Source organism: Dermacentor andersoni, chromosome 9 (assembly GCF_023375885.2).
Source record: "Dermacentor andersoni chromosome 9, qqDerAnde1_hic_scaffold, whole genome shotgun sequence".
In the NCBI taxonomy this organism is placed as follows: Eukaryota; Metazoa; Arthropoda; class Arachnida; order Ixodida; family Ixodidae; genus Dermacentor; species Dermacentor andersoni.
This window is the reverse complement of record NC_092822.1, coordinates 16,597,378-16,618,029: the sequence shown is the minus strand read 5'-3', so window position 1 is coordinate 16,618,029 and position 20,652 is coordinate 16,597,378. Positions and strand designations below refer to the sequence as shown.

General features: G+C 46.2%; 1 protein-coding gene across 2 annotated transcripts in view; it reads right to left on the bottom strand.

Annotated features, from left to right (window-relative positions):
- Positions 1 to 17,109, bottom strand: part of LOC126527109 (uncharacterized) — a 34,121-nt gene extending 17,012 nt beyond the window's left edge. For both annotated transcript variants that reach the window (XM_050174849.3, XM_050174850.3), the window contains exon 1: positions 14,554 to 17,109. In XM_050174849.3, the coding sequence (XP_050030806.1) occupies positions 14,554 to 14,611 (58 nt within the window). In that variant the 5' untranslated portion in view covers positions 14,612 to 17,109. The remainder of the gene's footprint in view (positions 1 to 14,553) is intronic.
- Positions 17,110 to 20,652: the final 3,543 nt, after the last annotated feature.

The window sequence follows — 20,652 nt, the reverse complement described above, 5'->3', positions numbered from 1 at the left end:
CTTCGGACTACCTTTCAAACGTAAAGAACTTGATCGGTATATATACTTCATCAACACCATAACAAGTACCGAGCTCTGAGAAGGCTCACATTGAAGAGCCACTGCTGGAGGTAGCATGCATTCAGACTAGCGTAGACACTAATGTAAACAAGTTTTCGTCTACACTATTGTGTTCACACGCTATTCTATGAAGGCCAGCTGAGCATAAACTTCTGTGACTCCTTGGATGTTATCTGTTCATTCTTAAATACGTGTTTGTTTGTTTGTTTGTTTGTTTGTTTGTTTGTTTGTTTGTTTGTTTGTTTGTTTGTTGCGTTTTACAGTGGCAAGCAGCCATCGGCTTATTTTGGACTCGCCGCCTACTAGCAGGAGTAGCCCACTACTCAACGACCATTAGCGCGAAAGGGCCAACGAAATCTGAAAAAGGAAAAGTCCGCAATTTCGAAATGCCCTCCATTGCACCTGAGTGCCCAATGCACGAAAGAAACGCGCACTGCAAGAACACGTACAAGCATGTTGCGATTACTTGGGTTGTTTACAAGGGCGTGTTTTATGAGTTTTGTTCTGGTTGTGTAAGTGCGCTCGATGGTTACCATATACACCTTGCTAGCGATCGTAAAGGCGACGAGTTTTTCCACGGCAGTTCGTCGCGACGAACGGCCGTGGAAAAACTCGAAGTAGCAGTGCGCGCACTGCTACTTTGCTACGCTGTACGTGCAGAACGTTGCGTCCTTTACTGTTCCTATGCCTTGTTGCCTTCGTGGGGCGCGTGCTATTTTGATTTTATTCTTTCTTCTTAGGCACGTCTTTTGTCGTCTTATGTTTCCTGAAGTAAACCTGCTTGCGATGATGTGATGTGGCAAACCGACAGTCAAATCCAGTATGTCCCACTCTGTCGTCATCACTTTCATTATAGCACGATGCCTTCGGTGTTACTGAGGACTAACTGCCCTGACACACTGTCACATCTAAATCAGCTGGTCTTCAACAGAAGCCTATACAGGGGCTGTGAACACAAATGCTGTGTTGTTCTGAGGAAACAAGTTTGTCTACTCTGAACAGCCTAGAAACAGATGTTATTAGGTCCACGTCGATGGAACAAACTGATACTGATTTCTTTACAGAACAAACGTTAATATCATCGTTCGCTTTCATTTAAGACAGTCCCGTTATTGCGAAAGCTCGGATATAGCAAATGCGTCCAATATGACTGCGATACATGGTTATAAGTGGCTCGACTCCATTATGTCTGTTTTACCACAACGGAAGTCAGAGAACAAACAATGAAGCTAGAGAAACCGTATAGAAATTAATTGTTACGTTTAACTGAAATGTAGAAATAGTAAGGAAAATAGAAATGAAAGAGGACTAAAAGCATGCTTGCCGCTGATTTGAATCGAGCCCACGTCTTCCGCATTATGCTCGCGCGGTGCTTTAACGAATCAAGCTACCGAGTCGGCCATTTTCTCTTCCGCTATCTTGGGTATTTGTGTGTGTGTACGAGATTAGCCTTGAGAGTGTCGGCCAGCGCTGCTCGTGGCTTAGGCGGCGGATGCGGGATGTGCTTGCAACCGCAGGCGTCGTGCAGTGTGCGATCGCTTGCGAGCAGGCGTCAGGCCAATAAACCCTCGCATGCAAGTTGAAGCCATCAAGGCTGCCGGCGTCGAGGCCGTAGCTTTTTACGGGATAATTGCCGCCGATGTAACTCTAATTGGTAAAGCACCGCACGCGTATTGCGAAGCATACGTGAGCTCGGCTTTCACCTGCGGCAATGTTTATTTTCTCCTCTTTCATTTCCCTTTACCCTATTACTTCTGTACTTCATTTAAACGTAACAATGAAGCTCTTCTGTGCTTTCTCTGGCATCATTGTGTTTTCTTCACATTGTTGTAATCGACAAAAAAATGGAGTTCTTAAGGATCCATTTAATGTTCTCACTAAATATCACAGGGAAATAAGTTGCAATCCTTACCCTTGCCTAGACCAGTGTCCTGGGGCCGCGATATTGTAGCGGTAACCTAGCTCGGCTCAATTATATGCCACTCTTATCACCCACCGCCCACGGCCGGCTGATCTCAATGATAATGCGTGCGGAGCGTCACTCTGACCACTGACCAAGCGCGAAAAGCGCGATAACGAATCGCATAGGAAAAGGCACCGCTACAATATCGCGGCTCTGGCTACGCGTTCACTGGTTGTGACACCATTTCTAACCAGAACCACTTTTCTCGTTAATTATTGGCGTTGACCCCGTTTGAATTTTCTTTGCTTTCTGCCTTTGATTCATTTGCGTCCTTATTTAGGTCTGCCACAGGAAGCGGCGACTTTCTCTTCCTTGACTTTCTTTTTTCTTGATGACAGGCCATTTACGGAAGCGAAGATCTTGGGAGCCTGGCCTCGCAGTTCGTTAGCCCAGAAAGCAGTTTGAGCGCTATTTCACTACCCGAAGGCAACAGACTTGAGTGCCCGACTGTAGACATACTGCACCTAAGCTCTCTCTCTCTCTCTCCCCATTCCCCTCCCACGTGTAGGGTAGCAAACTGGACTCAGTCTGGTTAACCTCCCTGCCTTTCCTTCTTCCCTTCTCTCTCTCTCTTTTGTCTTCCGGTGGCAGTTTCCAGTCTTCTCTTCGCTTTCCCTTTCCTCTCAGTGTGTATAATGTTTTCAACCCAATTAATATTAATAATAATAAGTTTTCTTCCGCTGCCGAAACTAGCGGGAGTGGAACGCGCCGTCGCAGGCCAGCGACGAGCCCTTTCACTTCCTCGAGTTTAAAAGCCAGCTCCGAAAAATTCAAAACGAGGGACAGATTCGGCTGGCGAACTTCCTAGCTCGGAGCGGCGTTACTGTCCAAGGCCGTGCGCTAGCGGAAGCCGTCCAGGCGGATGCGAGACAATTCTATTGTTTTCTTTTTCTTCGAGGACGGGGTTGGACGGCGGGGTCGAGGACTTTTTTGAACGCACACGCAGTAACGGTCTTTGCGACAGCTTTGTGTCGTCGTACTATGTAGGCATTCGCGCGGAGTGGACGTTAAGCCTAACCATACGGGCCGAACGCGCGAAGAGAGTCCGAACAGTGGCCGTCGGTTGAGTACGACGCCCGTGTAGCCCAGCGCGTGTATAATTAGGGCGGGCGGCCTCGCGCGCTGAGTGCCGGTGACCCGCCTTCTTCCCGTCGCCGTCGACGGCTCCGAGTTCCGCGCTGCAAGCAGCGCTCTGGCGTCGGCGGCGGCGATGACTTTGCGCGATCGAGGGCCCATCGGCGTCGGCGCGCGCGGCCGGGTCACGTCCCGCACCGCTGGCCGCGCGGAAGGTCGCCGCCCAATCGTTCCTCCGTCCGGCCGGCCTGGCCGACCCTCCGTCGCTCGCGCAACGAGCACTTTCCCTGCGTATATGCCGGCTGCTACGACAGTGCTCACGCCTGCTTGAGCGCACTCGTGCGACGTGTGCCCCCTTTGAGCGTTTGCGTTGTGTGTGTGTGCAATTGTGTTTGCGCGTTTGTGTGTGTGTGTGTTTCAACTATACAGAACAGTTCATACTACAGCAGTATTTGCGGTCTGCTCAAGGAAGGAAGGAAGGGTAAAGTGGAGAAGGAAAGGCAGGGAGGTTAACCTTCAGCTCAACCGGTTTGCTACCCTACACATGGGAGCTGGATGGGGGGGGGGTGAAAGATGGGGAGGAGAGAGAGAGAGCACATAGCACAGCACGCACATCGTCAGTTACAGTCCGTCACTCTTGCGGGGTACGTGACATCACTGCCACAGCCGCTTGTCCAAGCCCGTCTCTTTCAAAAACCGTAGTACCTTCGTCGCCTTCAGCTGCGAAGTCTTCTGTCGGCGACATGTGAAGATCGTTTCAACTGACAATGATCTATTGTCAAGGTGTAAGATATGTGTACAACGTCTCCTTCTATCTGTGTATGTACAGATCGCACTCCGTGATTGTTATAGGGTTATAAAGAGTTGACGCATGCAATCTGGGACTGAGTGTCCCTGTCGTCTCAGAAGAGGGTGAGCGACGCACCAGAGAGCATCAGTACAGGTTCCCAAGCGCGCCACCTATGCTGCCGCTCGCAATCACGAAAGAGCATGCCGAAAATAGAGGGACGCGTTAGCTGTGTGCACACATTGTAACTGCTATCTTTACGGTATGCTGCTGTTTTTATCGCACTTAACGCGGCTAGCTTGTACAAGTGTCTACGTAACACGGAACACCACAACTAGGACGCTGTGGAAAGGTATCTCCAGCATGCCTTTCTTATTTATACTTTTGGAAGCTTTCAGATATATACAAAACAGGGCCGTGATTTCAGCATCTTTTCGTTCCCGTTGCACTGCGCGTTCGTTCGTAATAAAAAAAAAGCGCGTGATATTCAATTGCATCTCAACAGAAAGTCTGCCGAGGTCATCAGACACCAAAAAGAAACGCAACAGACTTTTTCTAGCAACTTCCGTGAGGGAAGCTAGCCGTAACCTCCGTTACAGCTAAAGTTCTGGCGCGAAATTATATATAAACACAGGAAAACCGAAGAATTAAGGTCTCGCCGACGATACGTATACGCCTTGTTAACCCGTGCAACCGTTTCGCGTTCTTCTGTAAACGTTAATTTTCGCATCGTTTACAACTTGTAAATATTGTGTGCGCGGCCTCTTGAAGTGGGTCCTTCGGGGGATATATATATATATATATATATATATATATATATATATATATATATATATATATATATATATATATATATATATATATATATATATATATATATATATATATATAAAACATGCTACATTACATTTAGACCAGTACAATTTTCCTAAATGACTGATGGCGTATAACAAATATCTCCCGACATTTAGCAGCTTTTAATTCTTCCTTTTAAGTGCACAAACCTCATCAAAACTTGTTGGGTGCATGTCGAACAAAACAATTTCTGCGTTGCCATGTAATCAGACAGTAGCTCTCGAAATGAAGCTTCCTCTTAAATTATATCTCTCGACTCTGAATTTCAGCATCACCGTTTAAGTCCATGTCTGGCCTGAAGCTCATCAGTTCCATTCCCTTTTGAATCTATCGCAACCTGCAGTAAAGAATCGGAACGCCTCGCGATTCATGTTACGAAACGTAACTAGCCCTAATTCACACAATTCTCTCCTCGTCTGTGTGCAGCCATAACTCATCCTCCGATGAAGACACCGTGACGAGTCATGTCGCCGCAACTAGTGGCGAAGCTATTAACTAGCGCAACCGCGCTTTCTGTTTTGTGGCCCGAACAATACAGCCATTACCGCTTGTCGTCGTCATCAATCATGCCTGTTGTTCAGCAACGGCCTCGCGTCCCGTGCCTACGTGGCTTGGACGTCTCAATTAAAGGGGACTGACGTCACGGCGCTGACGTCACGCTGTATACAGCCGAAACATGTTCCTGCGATGAATTCTTCGCCCCTGATGCAGGACTGAGTCGTCCGAATGCACTCGCCGAAACTCGATGACGACATTTTGGCTCATTCAATATTCCGTTCTCTCTCTCTCTTTCAAGTTCAGCGAAAGTGCTACCCCTCGGTACTCGTTACGGTTTCCTCCGAAGCATAAATTTTCAAGAGAAGCCCAAAATACGATGGACCTTCCTGACTACCGTAATTCCTTCTCTTTCGCTTTTTGTCATTTTGCTTCGTTAGTGAGTTCAGGACTCGCATAAGAACGGCACCTTGGCCTTGGATCGGTCGTGCATGTAAATAAGAGTGCCGCGGCCGGAGGTGGCCCTTGCAAACAAACGCCGGAAAGGAATTATTTGTGGAGTCGTCGTCATTACTCTGTTGGTCACATCCTCCAACACGCTCCGGCAGCCGCTTCTATAACATCGGAGTCTCCGACGTTGTCGCGTGGTCCGGCTTCCGCTCGTTTCTTTCGGCTTTATTCGCGCTTCCTCCAGCCGCCACCGGGTTTTTCGTGCCGTTGTGCACCGACGTATATACAGGGTGGCCCACGTGACCTGTGCGAAAGCTTAATCACGTGCGAGTGCCACGGGGCTTGACATAACCAAGTTAATGTCGTTTGCCGTCACTTTGAGCAAGTCAGGGTATTTTGTTGTATTTCACCTAATATACAGTATTAGTTACTGTTAATTAACGTTTCAAAGGCTATAATCAGAGCAACATCGTCAATTAGAACATTGTAGGCCATCACCGAAAATTCCCGGTTCATATTTCTGTTGCTCAATAAGTGCTACGTAAAAGTTCTCTTTCCAAGCGTTAAAGAAAGCCAACAAAAGACAAAACATTTGCCGCGCGACTAATCGTGTGGCCCTTAGCGCGTGCTCTTGTGGGATTCTTTAACATATATACTTCTAAGATATCACTTATATACTTCTAAGATATAACATATATAACATTTAACATACACTTCTTTAGACATGTACGCCCTGTCTCCGACGGCCAGCGTGTTGCTTGCAGAGATCAGTGCGCGTACAATGCATACATGTTGTCTCAATAAATGTGGGGATCACTGTGACAGCTAGACCTGACGCCAGATGACAGGGTCATGGAAGACAGGCGCTGCAGGGTACTGTTTTGTGGGATTTTCCGTCTGTTAAACGACAACTATAAGAATGTTGCTGAAGATAGAGTCCATTAAGTGCCACCCAAAAAACAGTTGTAGCTGGCCCAAGGACAGCAAAGATAAAAGCGGTGATAACGGCGCCACCGCGACGAAAATAACAACGACAACCGCTCGGCGAGGATGATGAGAGGCGACGAAATGACGTCGACAATTACCACACGAGACCGATAAGTGTACGATGGTGACAACTCGAGAACAAGACGACGACGCGGCGCTAAATTATTTTATTTATTTTTATTTGTGCATACTGCAACCCTATAGGAATGTTTATCGCAAGAGCGGGGCATAAACAATGTGAATTGCGAAATACACATTCTCCGCAAGAGCGAGGTCAGCCGCTGTCAACAGCAGCTACAAGTTTCTTCAGTGACAAAGTCCGATGATCACCGGGTAACATGTTACAACATATACCGCGAAGGAGAAGTCTGTGTGCAATATCCAGAGCGTGAAAATATCTGCTAGAAGAAGGTTTAGAAAACTTGATGAAATGTAAAGATGTAAAGGGGGTTGAGTGTTATCTAATGTGGTGGGAACGGGGGTGAAGAAGAGTAATTTCTTGCCGGTACTGTGCACAAGATACATGCACGCAGTCAAAGCTTTAAAGTGAAGGCTTTATTCTGCGTTAAGGGGGTATTGACACGATATTTTCTAGTCTTTTTCTTTTCTGCTTTATGTGAAGTTCCGATGCCTGCAAACCCCAGCAAGAATGCTGTCAAGGCTCACAAGGCTCCAAGTATACTTGGAGCTAAAAGTTATTATATTAAGTTATAACTTAATATAATAACTTTTCTGCGACTAGTTTGGTTTCGTTTCTACTGTGTAGTGACGTCATGACGAAGTATATGATAACGTGATAGCAGGACACTGCGACGTTTTGACACCCGCTGCGGCTCGCTCGGTCGTCCTATGCTACACCTTCGGTTCTCACAGCGAGTGTAACACTACGCGAGAAGAGTGCCAAAACTTCGCAATGCCCTGCTCTGACATGACCATATACTGCGCCAAGTCGTCACAATACAGCGGGTAAAAAAAAAACGAAAGTGGCAGCAGAAAAGGTATTATATTACATTATTTATGCTGCTCTAAGGCCTGGCACAATTTTTTGTGCTATTTCGAGACCTTCATTTAACGCAAAAAAAAAAAGAATAGTAAGAAATATCATGTCAGTACACCTGTAAAAGGGGGACACGTCAGAATGTCTTACAGCTTCGACAATTCTGCCACTGTTTAAGTTCGACTGGGGCACAAGTATCTCAGGCTGGCGTCCAAAACAGCGCTTCCACCCGACTACTCCTTTCGACCTCGGCGACACCGTTGAGCTTGTTTAATTTTACTTATTTTATTTCCACATTATTGTTAGCCTTCTACAGGTCTGTAAGCACCAGAGGGGAAATACAGGAATCATTCTTTGGTTTAACATAAACTGGTGCATAACTGAAGACAAAATGCTATCGGTAAATCAAAACACAAAAACAAAATTGAAAGCAGATTTGCAAATCGGTAGATTTGCAAAACGACGGCGATGACATCACGGCGATGGTATGACAAATCCGTGACGACAACTGTATGCCGACTAAACAATGACGACGATGGCATGACGATGGATTGACGGGAGTCGGATAATGAAGCTGGAGTGACGCGAATGGAACAAGCACAATGGCATGACGACGGCGGTATGACAACAGACGTGAGAACGACTCACTGACGACGACGCAATGACGTCGATGGCACGACAACGCCTACATAATCACGATTTACTTATGACATCGTAAATAGGTACTATAAAGTAGAAAGGATTGACGTCGATTCAACGATAGAAGTACGACGACGATGGCACGGCGACAATGGGAAGACGTTTATGAAGTGATAACGATAGTAAAACGACAACGTGACGATTGTGTCAGGACGAGAATGGTATGACGACGAGGGCAAGACGAGAGCTGGATGACGAAGTTAGAAATGGCGGCAATAGAACGACCGCGACGGTATGGCGACGACGGTGTGGTGACGAATGCCTGACGACGACTGTATGACGACGACACAGTGACGACAGTGGCACGACAACTGTATAAGGACGTTTGGATTACGACGAACGCATGACGACACTGACAAGCCGTCGACTGTATTGCGAAGGCTCCGTGACGACGATGGGGGGACGACGATGGCATGACGAAAGTCTGATGACTTAACTAGAGTAACAACGATGGAACGACCCCGAAGATTTCACGACGGCGGGGTGACAACGAATGCATGAAGACGGTGTGGCGACGATGGCTTGACGACGGTGGCTTCACCAGTTTCGGATGACAGAGCTTTAATGACGACGAGATCACGAGCACAGACGTAGCGATCCAAGCTATTAGACAACTTGGGCCACTTGGCGCGGAAGTCGTGACAACGACGGCATGACGAGAATAAGGTCAAGAAACTGAAATGACGACGACAAAACGACCATGACGGCATAACGATTACGAGCACATTTCTAGCTGCACAAGCTGGCAGACAACTTGGGTGACTGGGTCGAGTCTGGCTGGCTAGCTCGATAGATAGATAGATAGATATAGATAGATATAGATAGATAGATAGATAGATAGATAGATAGATAGATAGATAGATAGATAGATAGATAGATAGATAGATAGATAGATAGATAGATAGATAGATAGATAGATAGATAGATAGATAGATAGATAGATAGATAGATAGATAGATAGCATTAAGAAACATGGTTTGTAGCACGAATACTTTGTAGTATATTGCGACAAGTCGTGCTTACCTGCAGTTACAAAAAAGAAAAAAGGAAATGGGCTAGACAAGCATTCCGCGATATCGGCAAAAAGGCTATTCCATTCTTGGATAGCTCGCTTCTTTCTTTCTTTCTTTCAGTGTTTGTGTTGTACGCTTGGTTTTATGCAAACAAAGGGAGAAAGTTGCGTGGTCGGCATCCTCTGCAGGGCCGGCGCTTATTCCGACACGGCACGACACAGTCGTGGGCGAGTCTACATGAAGATTGCCCCATTGTTGACAAGTCCCCGAACGCTGTGCCGCTGTGTACGGTGACTCGGCACCGTCACGCGAGGCTGACATTTCCTGTCTACTTTAATGTGAATTCTTTCGCTGTGCATTTGCGGGTGCGCCTTTTCAAGCTTTACGCGTTCGTTCTTGGCGTAACGTTGTGTTGTGCAGCGCAATGTAATTTAACAAGCGAAAGCGAACAGACTTATACAGTATTTTAACAAGTGGGCTTTTCCTCGTAGGTTTCCCCTCTCACGGCACCATGTAGTTCTCTACGTGTCGGTCTCGATGCATTTCAATTAGAAAAATAACGGCTCATTTGATGAACTTGTTGGAATCCACGTTATGCGAAACCTTCCTGAAAAGTTTCGCTTAAATGCTGCGCAAAGAGACACATGATGCTTGTAGTTTTATTTTATGTCCATTTATGCACGAAAGACACTATTAACTTTCTTCTCCCATCATAGAAGTTTGGTGTTATTTGGCTTCGCCTGTGTGTGCGGTATTATTTTTCTTCCGTTTTTTTTTTCATTCTTTATATCTCTCTCACCTATTGCATCCCTCTGACCATCCCCCGGTATAAGGTAGCCAACCGAAGGCAATCTCTGGTTAGAGAGAGAGAGAGAGAAAGAAGGGAAGTAGGAAAGGCAGGGAGGTTAACCAGACTGAGTCCAGTTTGCTACCCTACAGAGGGAGGGGAATGGGGAGTGAAAGAGAGCGAGAGAAAACATGAGTCTGGTTAACATCCCTATCTTTCATTTGCCTCTCTCTCTCTCTCACTCTCTCTCTCTCTGCTTCGCTGGCAAGTTCGTGTGTGCACCGCGTTCCGCAGCATAGCCCCATCGAAATGCGGCCGCCGTGGCCAGGATTTGATCGATCCCGCGCCCTCAGGATTAGCAGCGCAACACCAAACATACCACGCCACAATGGCGGGTGTTTTAAAATACATTTAGCGCAGATGAGTATGCGGTTTTCTTGGAGGAGTGGCTAAATTTCAGCTCGCAAGTCGAATGTAGTCTGAATCCCGGCATGAGCTGCTACCTCCTGGTCCGGTGATGCTTCTGCTCCTATCCGCTCCTCTGAACACGACAATGTATAGCGCACCTCTTCTACTTAAATCATTAATCAAGCGCCCATAACTGTCCAGCGGGCTACGAGGGAGACCTCAGTGGAGGGCTTTGGCTTAATGGTATGTTTTTTTTAAAGGAGGAAACACTTTATTTAAAACCCGAAAGAAATGTACAAAACGCCGTTTGGACCGATAGCTTAAAAGCTAATAGCCGGTCCAATATCGACTATGCATATAGCTTATGCGTAAGGGAGAAAGCACAAGCAACGCTCAGATGCAACATTTCTTCACGTGTATCACTGAAAAACATACTAAGCCAAACTGTAACAGCCACGAGTCTGTGCTTAATGAAATTCAACATACAATTCTATGAAGACACACTCCGTAACATCAGAATTAAGGTTAAGAAGGGGGTGAAAAGCAACAACAAAAAGAAAGAAAGCAAAACAAAAAAAATGAAGAAAGAAGATAGGCGTGCAGAAGTAACGAGAAATTTCACCATTCTGTTAGGTTAGATAAGTAAGACAGATTACAACTCAGTTTAAAATATCTAGCTACCTTTATTTCTATTGGTAGCTCATTCCAAACTTTTGCGCCGACAATTAGCAGCTCACCGTACAAGTTGCTACATTTTGGTTGGTTGAAATTGAAATTAGAAGCTTGCCTAGTGATACGGTTTGGGAGAAAGAAAATACTCGATGCAAATGAAGAATTAGTCTGGATGGTGTTGTTTATCGTGATGCTGATCTTATGATTTCGTAGTGACATAAAGGATAAGATACCGAGCTCTTCAAAATAATTTACACTTGAGAGGCAGAATGGGTTGGAACTAATGATGCGTAATGCCCGTTTTTGAAGATGCTGTAAAGGCGGTAAGTATGTTGCGTACGTATGTGAGCAATAGCTAGTGTGAGAGTGACAGAACGAAAAGTATGAAGATTTAAGGAAGAGGGAAAATCCTGCTTGGCTTTTAACAAAGTGTATCACGAAAATGCTAATTTTTTTACACACAATGTTGACGTGATCCTTCCAATGCAAATGGCTGTCGAAAAAAAAACCTAAGTTTTGAACAAAAAGACTTGCTCAGTTTCGCTTTAGGTTCTTTAGTATGCAAATAAAGATAGTTTCTCATTTTAACATTCTGCCCTCATTCTCAACGGGGTCGCTGTGACCTCGCGTTAAGAAACAAAGCGCACTGAGACAGTGGTGTTCCAATCGTAGAACGAGGAAGCTTTCACAGTGTCAGTCATCCTCGCCAGCCGTGTCAGCTATAACCGTAAGGGCAAATTCAGTGTTTGAACTTTTCACAAGGAGTGCGATCGCTGTAAGGAAGCAGTAAATCTAGCGATATTGCAGTGTGGGAAGCCTGCCAAAAGTGGTGGTTGGTATATTCGAAGTCTTGTAGCTTGCCCACAAAGATACAGCCATAGAAGTTACACCGAAAAACACACACCGCTGCAACCTCTTCGATGTTTTTTAAATAAATATATTATGGTTAGGAATTGTTGGTGACATTAATTGGCGCCGGCTTCTCCTTTTCACATACAATAGAAATTATGAAAGCCGCATACATGTAAATATTACCATAAAATCCCAATCAAACTTAAACTAAACTTACATATGTAAGTCAAACTCTCAATCTTAAAAGTAATGTCGCTGAAAAAGAATGCATAAGAACACAGAAACACGGAATAAGTTCACACAAAGGCACGTGGATCCAGGCAGAGAATGGAACAAAGTGTACTCAATATTTTACTGTGTTTCTGCCCTTGTGCGTGCGGTGCGATTATTTTAAGATGACTTACGAACAAACCCACATGGTCACTCTCATTGTTTTTAACATGTCGATTCGGCCACCCCTTATGTACTGCGCATGGCAGGCGATCCGATGTCATGCAACAAGAAGTTTGCGGAGAATTCACTTTGTATTTTTTTTCTTTCCACGGAGCTAAACCGTCCACAAAGCACATTTGGGCCGTATCAAACGTCGTTTTTAAAGACAAAAGGTGGGCCAATCAGTTGTCTAAATAACGCAGCGCGATTTACAACGGCGAAAAAGTTTAGAGAAGGAATCAGACAGACAGGAAAGACGCTAACTTCAACTATCACTTAAGGATGTCGTCCTACTTTGTCCAAAAGTTGTAGACTCCACCTAGTGGCTTAAGGCCTGGTGTATAGTGTGACGTTCGAAGTTGCACACTGGCATCTCTCTTGAAGTGACCGCCACTTTTCCTGGCTGATCGAAGTCTGATTAATGAGTTTTATTTTCCAAAAGACACGTCGGCACAATAACAAGCGCTGTCGTGGAGTGCTCCAGATTAATATAGACCACCGAGGGTTCTTTAGTTTTCACCGGAGTCACGGTAAATTTGCGTTTCCGCATTGTGCCTAAATAAAGGGAAAAGAGAAGAAAGGAAATGCGGCCACTGCGTCTAGGAAACAAACCGGAGATATCGTGCTCAGCACCGGAACGCCATAACCTCCATGGTCATACGGAACCTACTCTTTCGATCTACCGTATTTTATCGAATATGATACGTTTTGAACACAGTATATAGCTTGCACGACGTTTCAGCATTCTAGTGGTGCAGCTTATGCCACATGGTGTTACAATGTGTATTGTTGTCATTATTCCTCCACAAATTGGGTAACTGCGGTGTTACCGATAACACTGACGTACCTTAAATATACATGTTCCGATGATGTCGCATATATATCCGAGTTTCCACGACTTGTTCAAGTATCCAATCGTTTAATGCTATTAAAGATCAATCCCCTCCGTGGTGGCGTAGTGGCTTGGGCACTGCGCTGCTAAGTACGAGGTCGCGGGATCGAATCCTGGCCGCGGCGGCCGCATTTCGATGCGGGCGAAATGCAAAAACGCCCGTGAACCGTGCATTGGGTGCACGTTAAAGAGTCCCAGGTGGTCAAAATAATCCGGAGTCTCCCACTACGGCGTGCCTCATAACCAAATCGTTGTTTTGGCAAGTAAAACACCAGAATTAAATTTTTAATTATCAAATATCAAAGCAGAATTTTATCTTCGAGCGAAAATTATGGACCTTATAGCTTGCTTACTTTGGCCATGAACGAGAGGAAGGAATACCGAGGGGCCCGAGTTTTGTTAATCACAACCATATAAAGCCTCTGCTCAATAAAGTCGATGCTGATACAAACGCACGCAGTTGCCAGTACGGCCAAATTAACGGACGGAGTTCCTAAGGCAGCACGGGAAACTGCCTTCTGACTCGTGTGTCATCGCCTCATTTAAAATCATTCATTCATTGGATTATCGGGAGTTGAACACGAATCTAAGGTACCTAATGTCATCGTCATGCCTTCGTTTTGCTAATGCTGTTCATTGCGAATGCTTCGTTTTCAACGCTGACGATTTTTTTTTCCGTAGTGTCATGGTACACCCGCAAACACGTGAACAAGGAGACTACAGCACAGAAGTGCACTGTATCACGCAGTACTTTAGCCAAGACTGCATTTTTATTGTTAGTTAGAAGCAAATGATCAGTCCTTCGGTTGGGTCTGTCAGAGCAGAGATTTGTTCACTCTGTTTTCTTATTTTTCACGTTTGAAATTCTGAGCGTCTAGAAATTGTAGGCGCTACCGGAACGACTAACACTTCAAATATTTTAAGACCCATGAAATATGTCGTCGTTGCTCTTTACGTCGTAGCCTACCCATTAAACTGACACACTTTGCACTCAGATGCAGTCTAATATTCCTACAGTGTATTACATCCGAACGTTATATACCCTTCTGCTCGTCAACATCTGACATTTATTACACCTATTGGGGGGGTGGGGGGCGCAGGGGGGAGAGAGAGTGTGCGATGGTACTCACAGCTAGTGACAATGACGCACGCTGCAGCCACAGTTGTCCATACCCTTGATCGAGCCATGTCTTGAGGTATTGAAGGTGAAGAAGACCTCAGGAGCGTCGCAGTACTGGCAGGTCCAAATAGCTCTCCAAGTATTCTTGCTTGGGATTTTGGGCAACCTCACACCACGTGCTGGTAACTTCTCGTACAAGCTAAGAGAATCACGCGCTGTAAGCACTTGGTAAATCTCTTAAAGTTTATAAGACACGACTTCTTGAGATTGGTGAACAAAATCTTTTGAAGGACGGCTTGCTGTCCAGCGCTTAGTATATCTCAAGGAGAGGCACCGCAGACCAGTCTAACGAGCACAAAGTCTGATTCACCTGGAAATCACTATTTATCCTCCGGTCATCAAACTTACACAAGTTCTTGAGCGGTGTTTCAGCTTCGCCACCTTTTATGTGCTTGGGGTAACATCATCGGCGCTCTTATAAAGCGTCAAGACTGTACTTTCGAGTTGCTTGGCTGTCCTCGGGAAGCTTTCCGGACACCCTCGCAAAGACGACTTCACTGAAGAATCTCTCCTGGAAAGTTGGTACCAGTGCCGATTTCCAACGGCCTCTTACTTGCAACAAATTGCGCAGCTTGGGTCGAGAACTACCAAAGCACACCCCACGAGAAGGAAGCGTTTGGTTCGCTGCCACGCCGATTACAGCTCCGGTACAGCCGCGGTGCGATTATGCTGCCGCACAGGTCCTTCGGCTGCCGTCTTCTACCGGCTCTGCTGACGTCCAATTGTTTCGAGCGCCAAGCGTGTTCTTCGGGCTGGCGCGGGCACTTACTTCACCACCACCACTGTCGAGGCGAGGGTGAGTCTCGCTTCTCGCTTCAAGCCGGTAACGGTCCCGACCTCCTCCTCCTCCGCGCATGCGCTGTCCTCATCCCTTGGATACGCATGGGCGCTGGTCCACGCAAAGCGCCGCGGGCGACTGTGGGTGGGGTGCCAGCGACGCCCTCACCGTTGGAGACTGGGCCGATGGCTGGCGGTGGAAGCGTCTTCTCGCAGCAGTGGCCCTACGCGTCCTGTTTGGAACCCCGTTTCGGGGACACGTGCTCTGCCAGCGCGAACGGGAGAGCTCCGTCGTCTCGCTCTTCTCTCTCGCCTATCTAACCTGCTCTTCACTAATGGTTACGATACATTTCGCAAGCTCCCTAGAACACCCTCTCTATATCTTTTTTTTTTTTTTTTTTAATTGGGTTGCGCCTCGTCGCTTCACGACCTCTTCTTATATTCGAGACCCGCAATTTCGATGCTTTCGAAGGCCTCCTTTAAAAATGCCCCATGCTGCTATTTTTGGTCGCCGAGGGGACCGCTTTTGATGACACGCTACACTGCTCGAAATGATGTTCCATGTGAGATACTTGGTAGAAAAACAGCGCTTAAAGGAGACTGAAATAAACAAGGCTCTCGTCTGTCCAGACTTCTAGACGCGTACAGAGAAAAAGAAAAAGAAAAGAAAACCCACCCCTACTTGTGGATAGCTTGCGACCTTCAGTGCAGTGTTCCTCATGCATAGTCAATGCAACGTGGGCAAAAATTTCTGTCAGAGGAATCCTAGGTTCCATGACAAGAGTTCTCCACGACCTCCCCCAGTGACCAAGTACTTGGCTTAGCTGCGCGAAAACTTTGTAATGATTCAGAAACGCTCCTTTCTCTCTCTCTCTCTCTCTCTCTCTCTTTCCCTCCCTTTTAGTTTGCCTGCATGACATGCGTTTGCAAGAAAGGGATAGCACGAAGTAGACGCAGGCTCCACAGCCCGGCCTCTTGCCCATGCCCTCGCGTAAGTCAAGTCCCCGCTTTCCAAGCAGGCGCTACGGCGCTCTCCCACTTCAGCCCACCCTTCTAAAAGACCTATTAGAATTCTCTGCAAGAGTCCGCTGCCGCTTTCGCTGTGCTGTGAGACAGCTCGAAAAGCGGATGGGACCGATTCCAGCCTACCCGCCTTGAAGGTAGCCCTGTCCCTGAAACAAACAGAAAGGGAAAAAGAAAGATTGAGTGAAAGTAAAACTCTATAGAGGAAGAAAGACAATACGAGAGAGGAACAAGAAGCGGGCTCTCCGTTTTATCTCTTGTCGTCGACTGTCGCCTCCGCACCGCGCGGGAAAGCGAAGCGTAGCTACTTCTTCTTACTAAGAAGTGCGGCTTGGCCGAGGTCCGGCCTTGAAGGTGTGTCTCTTTGCAAGCCGTCGGCCCGCTTTTACTTTCAGGCTTCGTCTTACACACTTGCGTCGTATTTCCTTTCTTTTTTTTTTTTTGCGCGTTTTGATTTGGCTTTCATATTTTGCCATTGGGACAGTCCACGCTCCCGCCGCTTCTCGTGCTGTGGCGCGAAAAACCGCGCGGGGTGTCCAAGCGAGGAAGCTTCGCGCGACTGCGGTGCGAATTCGCAACCGCAAAAATGCGGCGGCTTACGAAACGTCGCTGACCATAGGAAAAAAAGAACCGAATAAAAGAGAGAGAAGGGCGGGTGTCCGCGTGTGTAATAGCGGCAACAGCGGAACACGCCTGAATGCCTTTATTCACTCCGCGTGCCAGTCTGTTGGGACGCGCCTGTGAAGCATTTCTGTGTTCGGGTGATGCGTACGCGTGGGGGGAGTTGTTTTTCTCTGCTTTCGCTGGAGAGGGGAGTGGGGAGGGTGGGGGGGGGGGGGGTGAGTCAATAGCAGCTCGGACACGACGGCGGATATACGCGCCGAACGGTCACGCTCGTGTGATTCGGACACTTGTGTCACGCGAAGGTCGCGTACTTGCGACTGATTCGCGTCAAAGACGCAGCACGAAGGTATTCCAGTACGCACCATTCGACGCTTTTGTGTGCAGCAGGAGTGAAAGAAATCTTCCGCAATGTTTTTCGGTGGTTTTCCGGGCTTTACGCTTCTATCAGCGGTGGCTTACGGTTAAAAAAAAAAAAAAAACTTGGTAGGGAACTGGTAATGACCGCGAAAGCAGCGATGGAACAACAATAGCCGCAGCGGCAACGACAACAACAAGAAACTAGGTGTAGGGGATGAAAGAGGTTACTATGGATAAGATGACAAACTGGTGTGTACGTGATATTTTAGTTGAGATTATGGGGAAGTGGAGCTCGTCAAATGATGTAGGGCATTGAGCAGGTAGTCTAGTGCAGTACAGCCGATTGTAATTCGACCTCGATTAATTCGGATTTTCGCCTAATTCGTATGTACTGGAATGTTCCGCCGTAAACAATATATTGCTATGAAAGAAAAACTACTTTAGTTCGAGCGCGAAAGCACGCAGCTTCGTTTAGTTCTTGCCCACCGGCGTCCCCTCATGCGCGCTCCGGTTACTAAGGCAAGCCTTCTTTTCGAAAGATCCAGAACTTTATTTGTCCTTGCATTCGAACACCGGGGCAGCGTTTAAGCATGTCGGTGCCATTGTAGACTACTTAGAGCAATAAAAAAATTGCTGAATTCGGTCATTCGGACAAAATGGGTGCGAAAGGACGGAATGCACGTACGAGGACTCCAGGTTGTACGGTAGAGATCAGGAAGTTTGCATGCACGAGGATGGAGTCTGCTGACGCAAAGATTTGAGTAGGCTGGGAGAGACATTTGTCCTTGCAGTGGACACGAAATCGCATGACAGTTATGACAGCGAGAGATGCTACGAGATCTTGACTCACTCATGTGTGCTAAGAGTATATTTGTCGCTGATAACCATCGCAGCACACTCCACATATTTAATTTTGCATCAGTATATGCAGCATGTGGGTGCTTAATGAACGTTGAAGAGCAACGCCAATGGTAGTTCGTAAAGCACCTTGAATCCGCATTTTTCTGTATATATGCAGGCACATAGTTCCTAGCGAATGGTTGTTTTTAGCGTACCAACTCCCATTATGTAAATAGAGCATATCCCTTAAGTTTTCAGTTAAATGTATATTTAGCGATACTTATTGTGTAATGATCGTATTGCGGGTTATCACAAATTCTGATGCGGCCATGATTATGAATCATCGTCGGCAACAGTTATTTTGTCTCCAGACCCCTGTTTTTTATGGTCAGAGGCAGTGACTGCTGGGGAAACTCAGGGTGTTCTGAAGTCCTCGCTCCCTTTTTCTCCACTGCACATTGTTCTATAGAACGGCTTGTACCGTTCTGACAATCGGTCGAATTATTTCGACGGGCGTGCAAACTTATATGCGTTTTGGGATAAGCAAGTACACTTACAACACATCGCATGGATGTCAATGTGCTTTTCATTTTTGGTTCACAACAGGTGCGGCTTGCGCAAAGCAATCAAAAAGAAAACCTCGTGCGAACGACAATAAGTTGACGTACAGGAAGCTGTTGAATTAGTGGTGGGTGACGCTTGCCCAAGCATTTCTTTTTTTCTTTTGTCACTTTGACAGGGTAACCTGGTCTAACGTTTACAAGGCTCTTTAATTAAATGTAAGTTTACTCGCTAATAAAATGCTTCGCGCAAGCTCTCTATGCATGCGAGCATTCAAACTTGCTTCGACGGATTTAATTTCACACCTGACATTCAAAATGAGTGGAGGTTTAGCGAATTAGAAGAACGCAAAGATTGAAAACCTATAGGTGTTCCCGCACTTGGCCCTCGCGAGTTCCCGTGACGTCATGCAATGTGACTGCATCCGCTCTATGATAAAGAAGGAATACCTTTTGCTCCAGAGCAAAGATTCCAACTTGCAAGTTTTCGGAACTTTTCCAGCACGAAAAGGGGGAAAATACGAAAAAATACTTTCAAATCTATGATCTCAAGCTTGCGTGTACTAGCTGGCGTTTGGGGTCGAAATTCAAGAAAACAAAGTTTGGCTTTCGCTTAGTTCAGTAGAAATGAAGTTAACAAGTATTGCTGAATGGGCGAGTTGGTGCATCATATTCTTGTCTTGCTTTAGCGTGACTCAGTTCGAGTGTGAAGGAAAAGGACAGGCGACAGGACGAGCGCTAGAAAGGAAAACGTTTCCCGCCAACTGGACGAGAGAGTAGCGTTATGAAGGAATATTTTACCAGTACAAACTGTCTTTTCTTATTTCTTCCTTCTTCCTCTTCTTTTTATTTGTGGGATTTACGTCAAACCATATGTAGGGAAATACTTATGAATAAAGGATAGCAAATAAACGTATGCAATCTGTGTGATTCAGGAACTGCACCAACGAATTCGCGCGCTTAGAATTCCAAATCATATTTTTATTTCAACGTCATATACGCATACATGATGTTGGAGACGCAGCCAAAAGGCCATCAATTGGCTTGAAGGGGACCTGTGCCCTCTCTACAATGCAACATTCACAACATCTGAATACAGAAAGATATATAATACATTCATAAAGGTTAAATTCAAGCACATTTATACTGTATAAAATTAGAAATGATACGCACGAACCTTTGTAAACATTTGAAGAACTTGGTCGTTAAAGAATGGTATTAATGCTATCAAGACAAGCCAAAAAGTCTGTTTTCCAGCTGTGGTACCTTAGGCTTGAATTTGGCCTGCCGAGAGATCTGATTTATTAATATAAACAGACTTTAATGCGAAAGCATTATATGACCCATTACGCGAAAATCCGTCTACGTGACCGAAGGATAATACCAAAAATAGCCGACGCCGCAAGGAGTAAAAACACGTTAAAAGATGCTCGAATCGACGTCACATTTCTCAATGAGGTTCCTGTAAACGAAGTAAATTAACTGCTTCGAAAAGAAAATTCAGGTGCTGGGCTCCTGAGCACGAAGTCGCGGGATCGAATCCCGGCCTCGGCGGCCGCATTTCGATGGGGGCGAAATGCGAAAACACCCGTGTACTTAGATTCAGGTGCACGTTAAAGAACCCCAGGTGGTCGAAATTTCCGGAGTCCTCCCTATACGGCATGCCTCATAATCAGAAAGTGGTTTTGGCACGTTAAACCGCATAATTTAAGAAAAATTGGTTGATTTCGGTCTGGGTGGGAATCGAACCCGGGCCACCGGGATGCGAGACGAGCACGCTTCCCCGACGTGTGCCTAGTGAAGTGTGCCTGTAGTGCGGGCGTCATTGCACACGTTACGTTTATGAACTACTCGCTGGCAAGCGAACG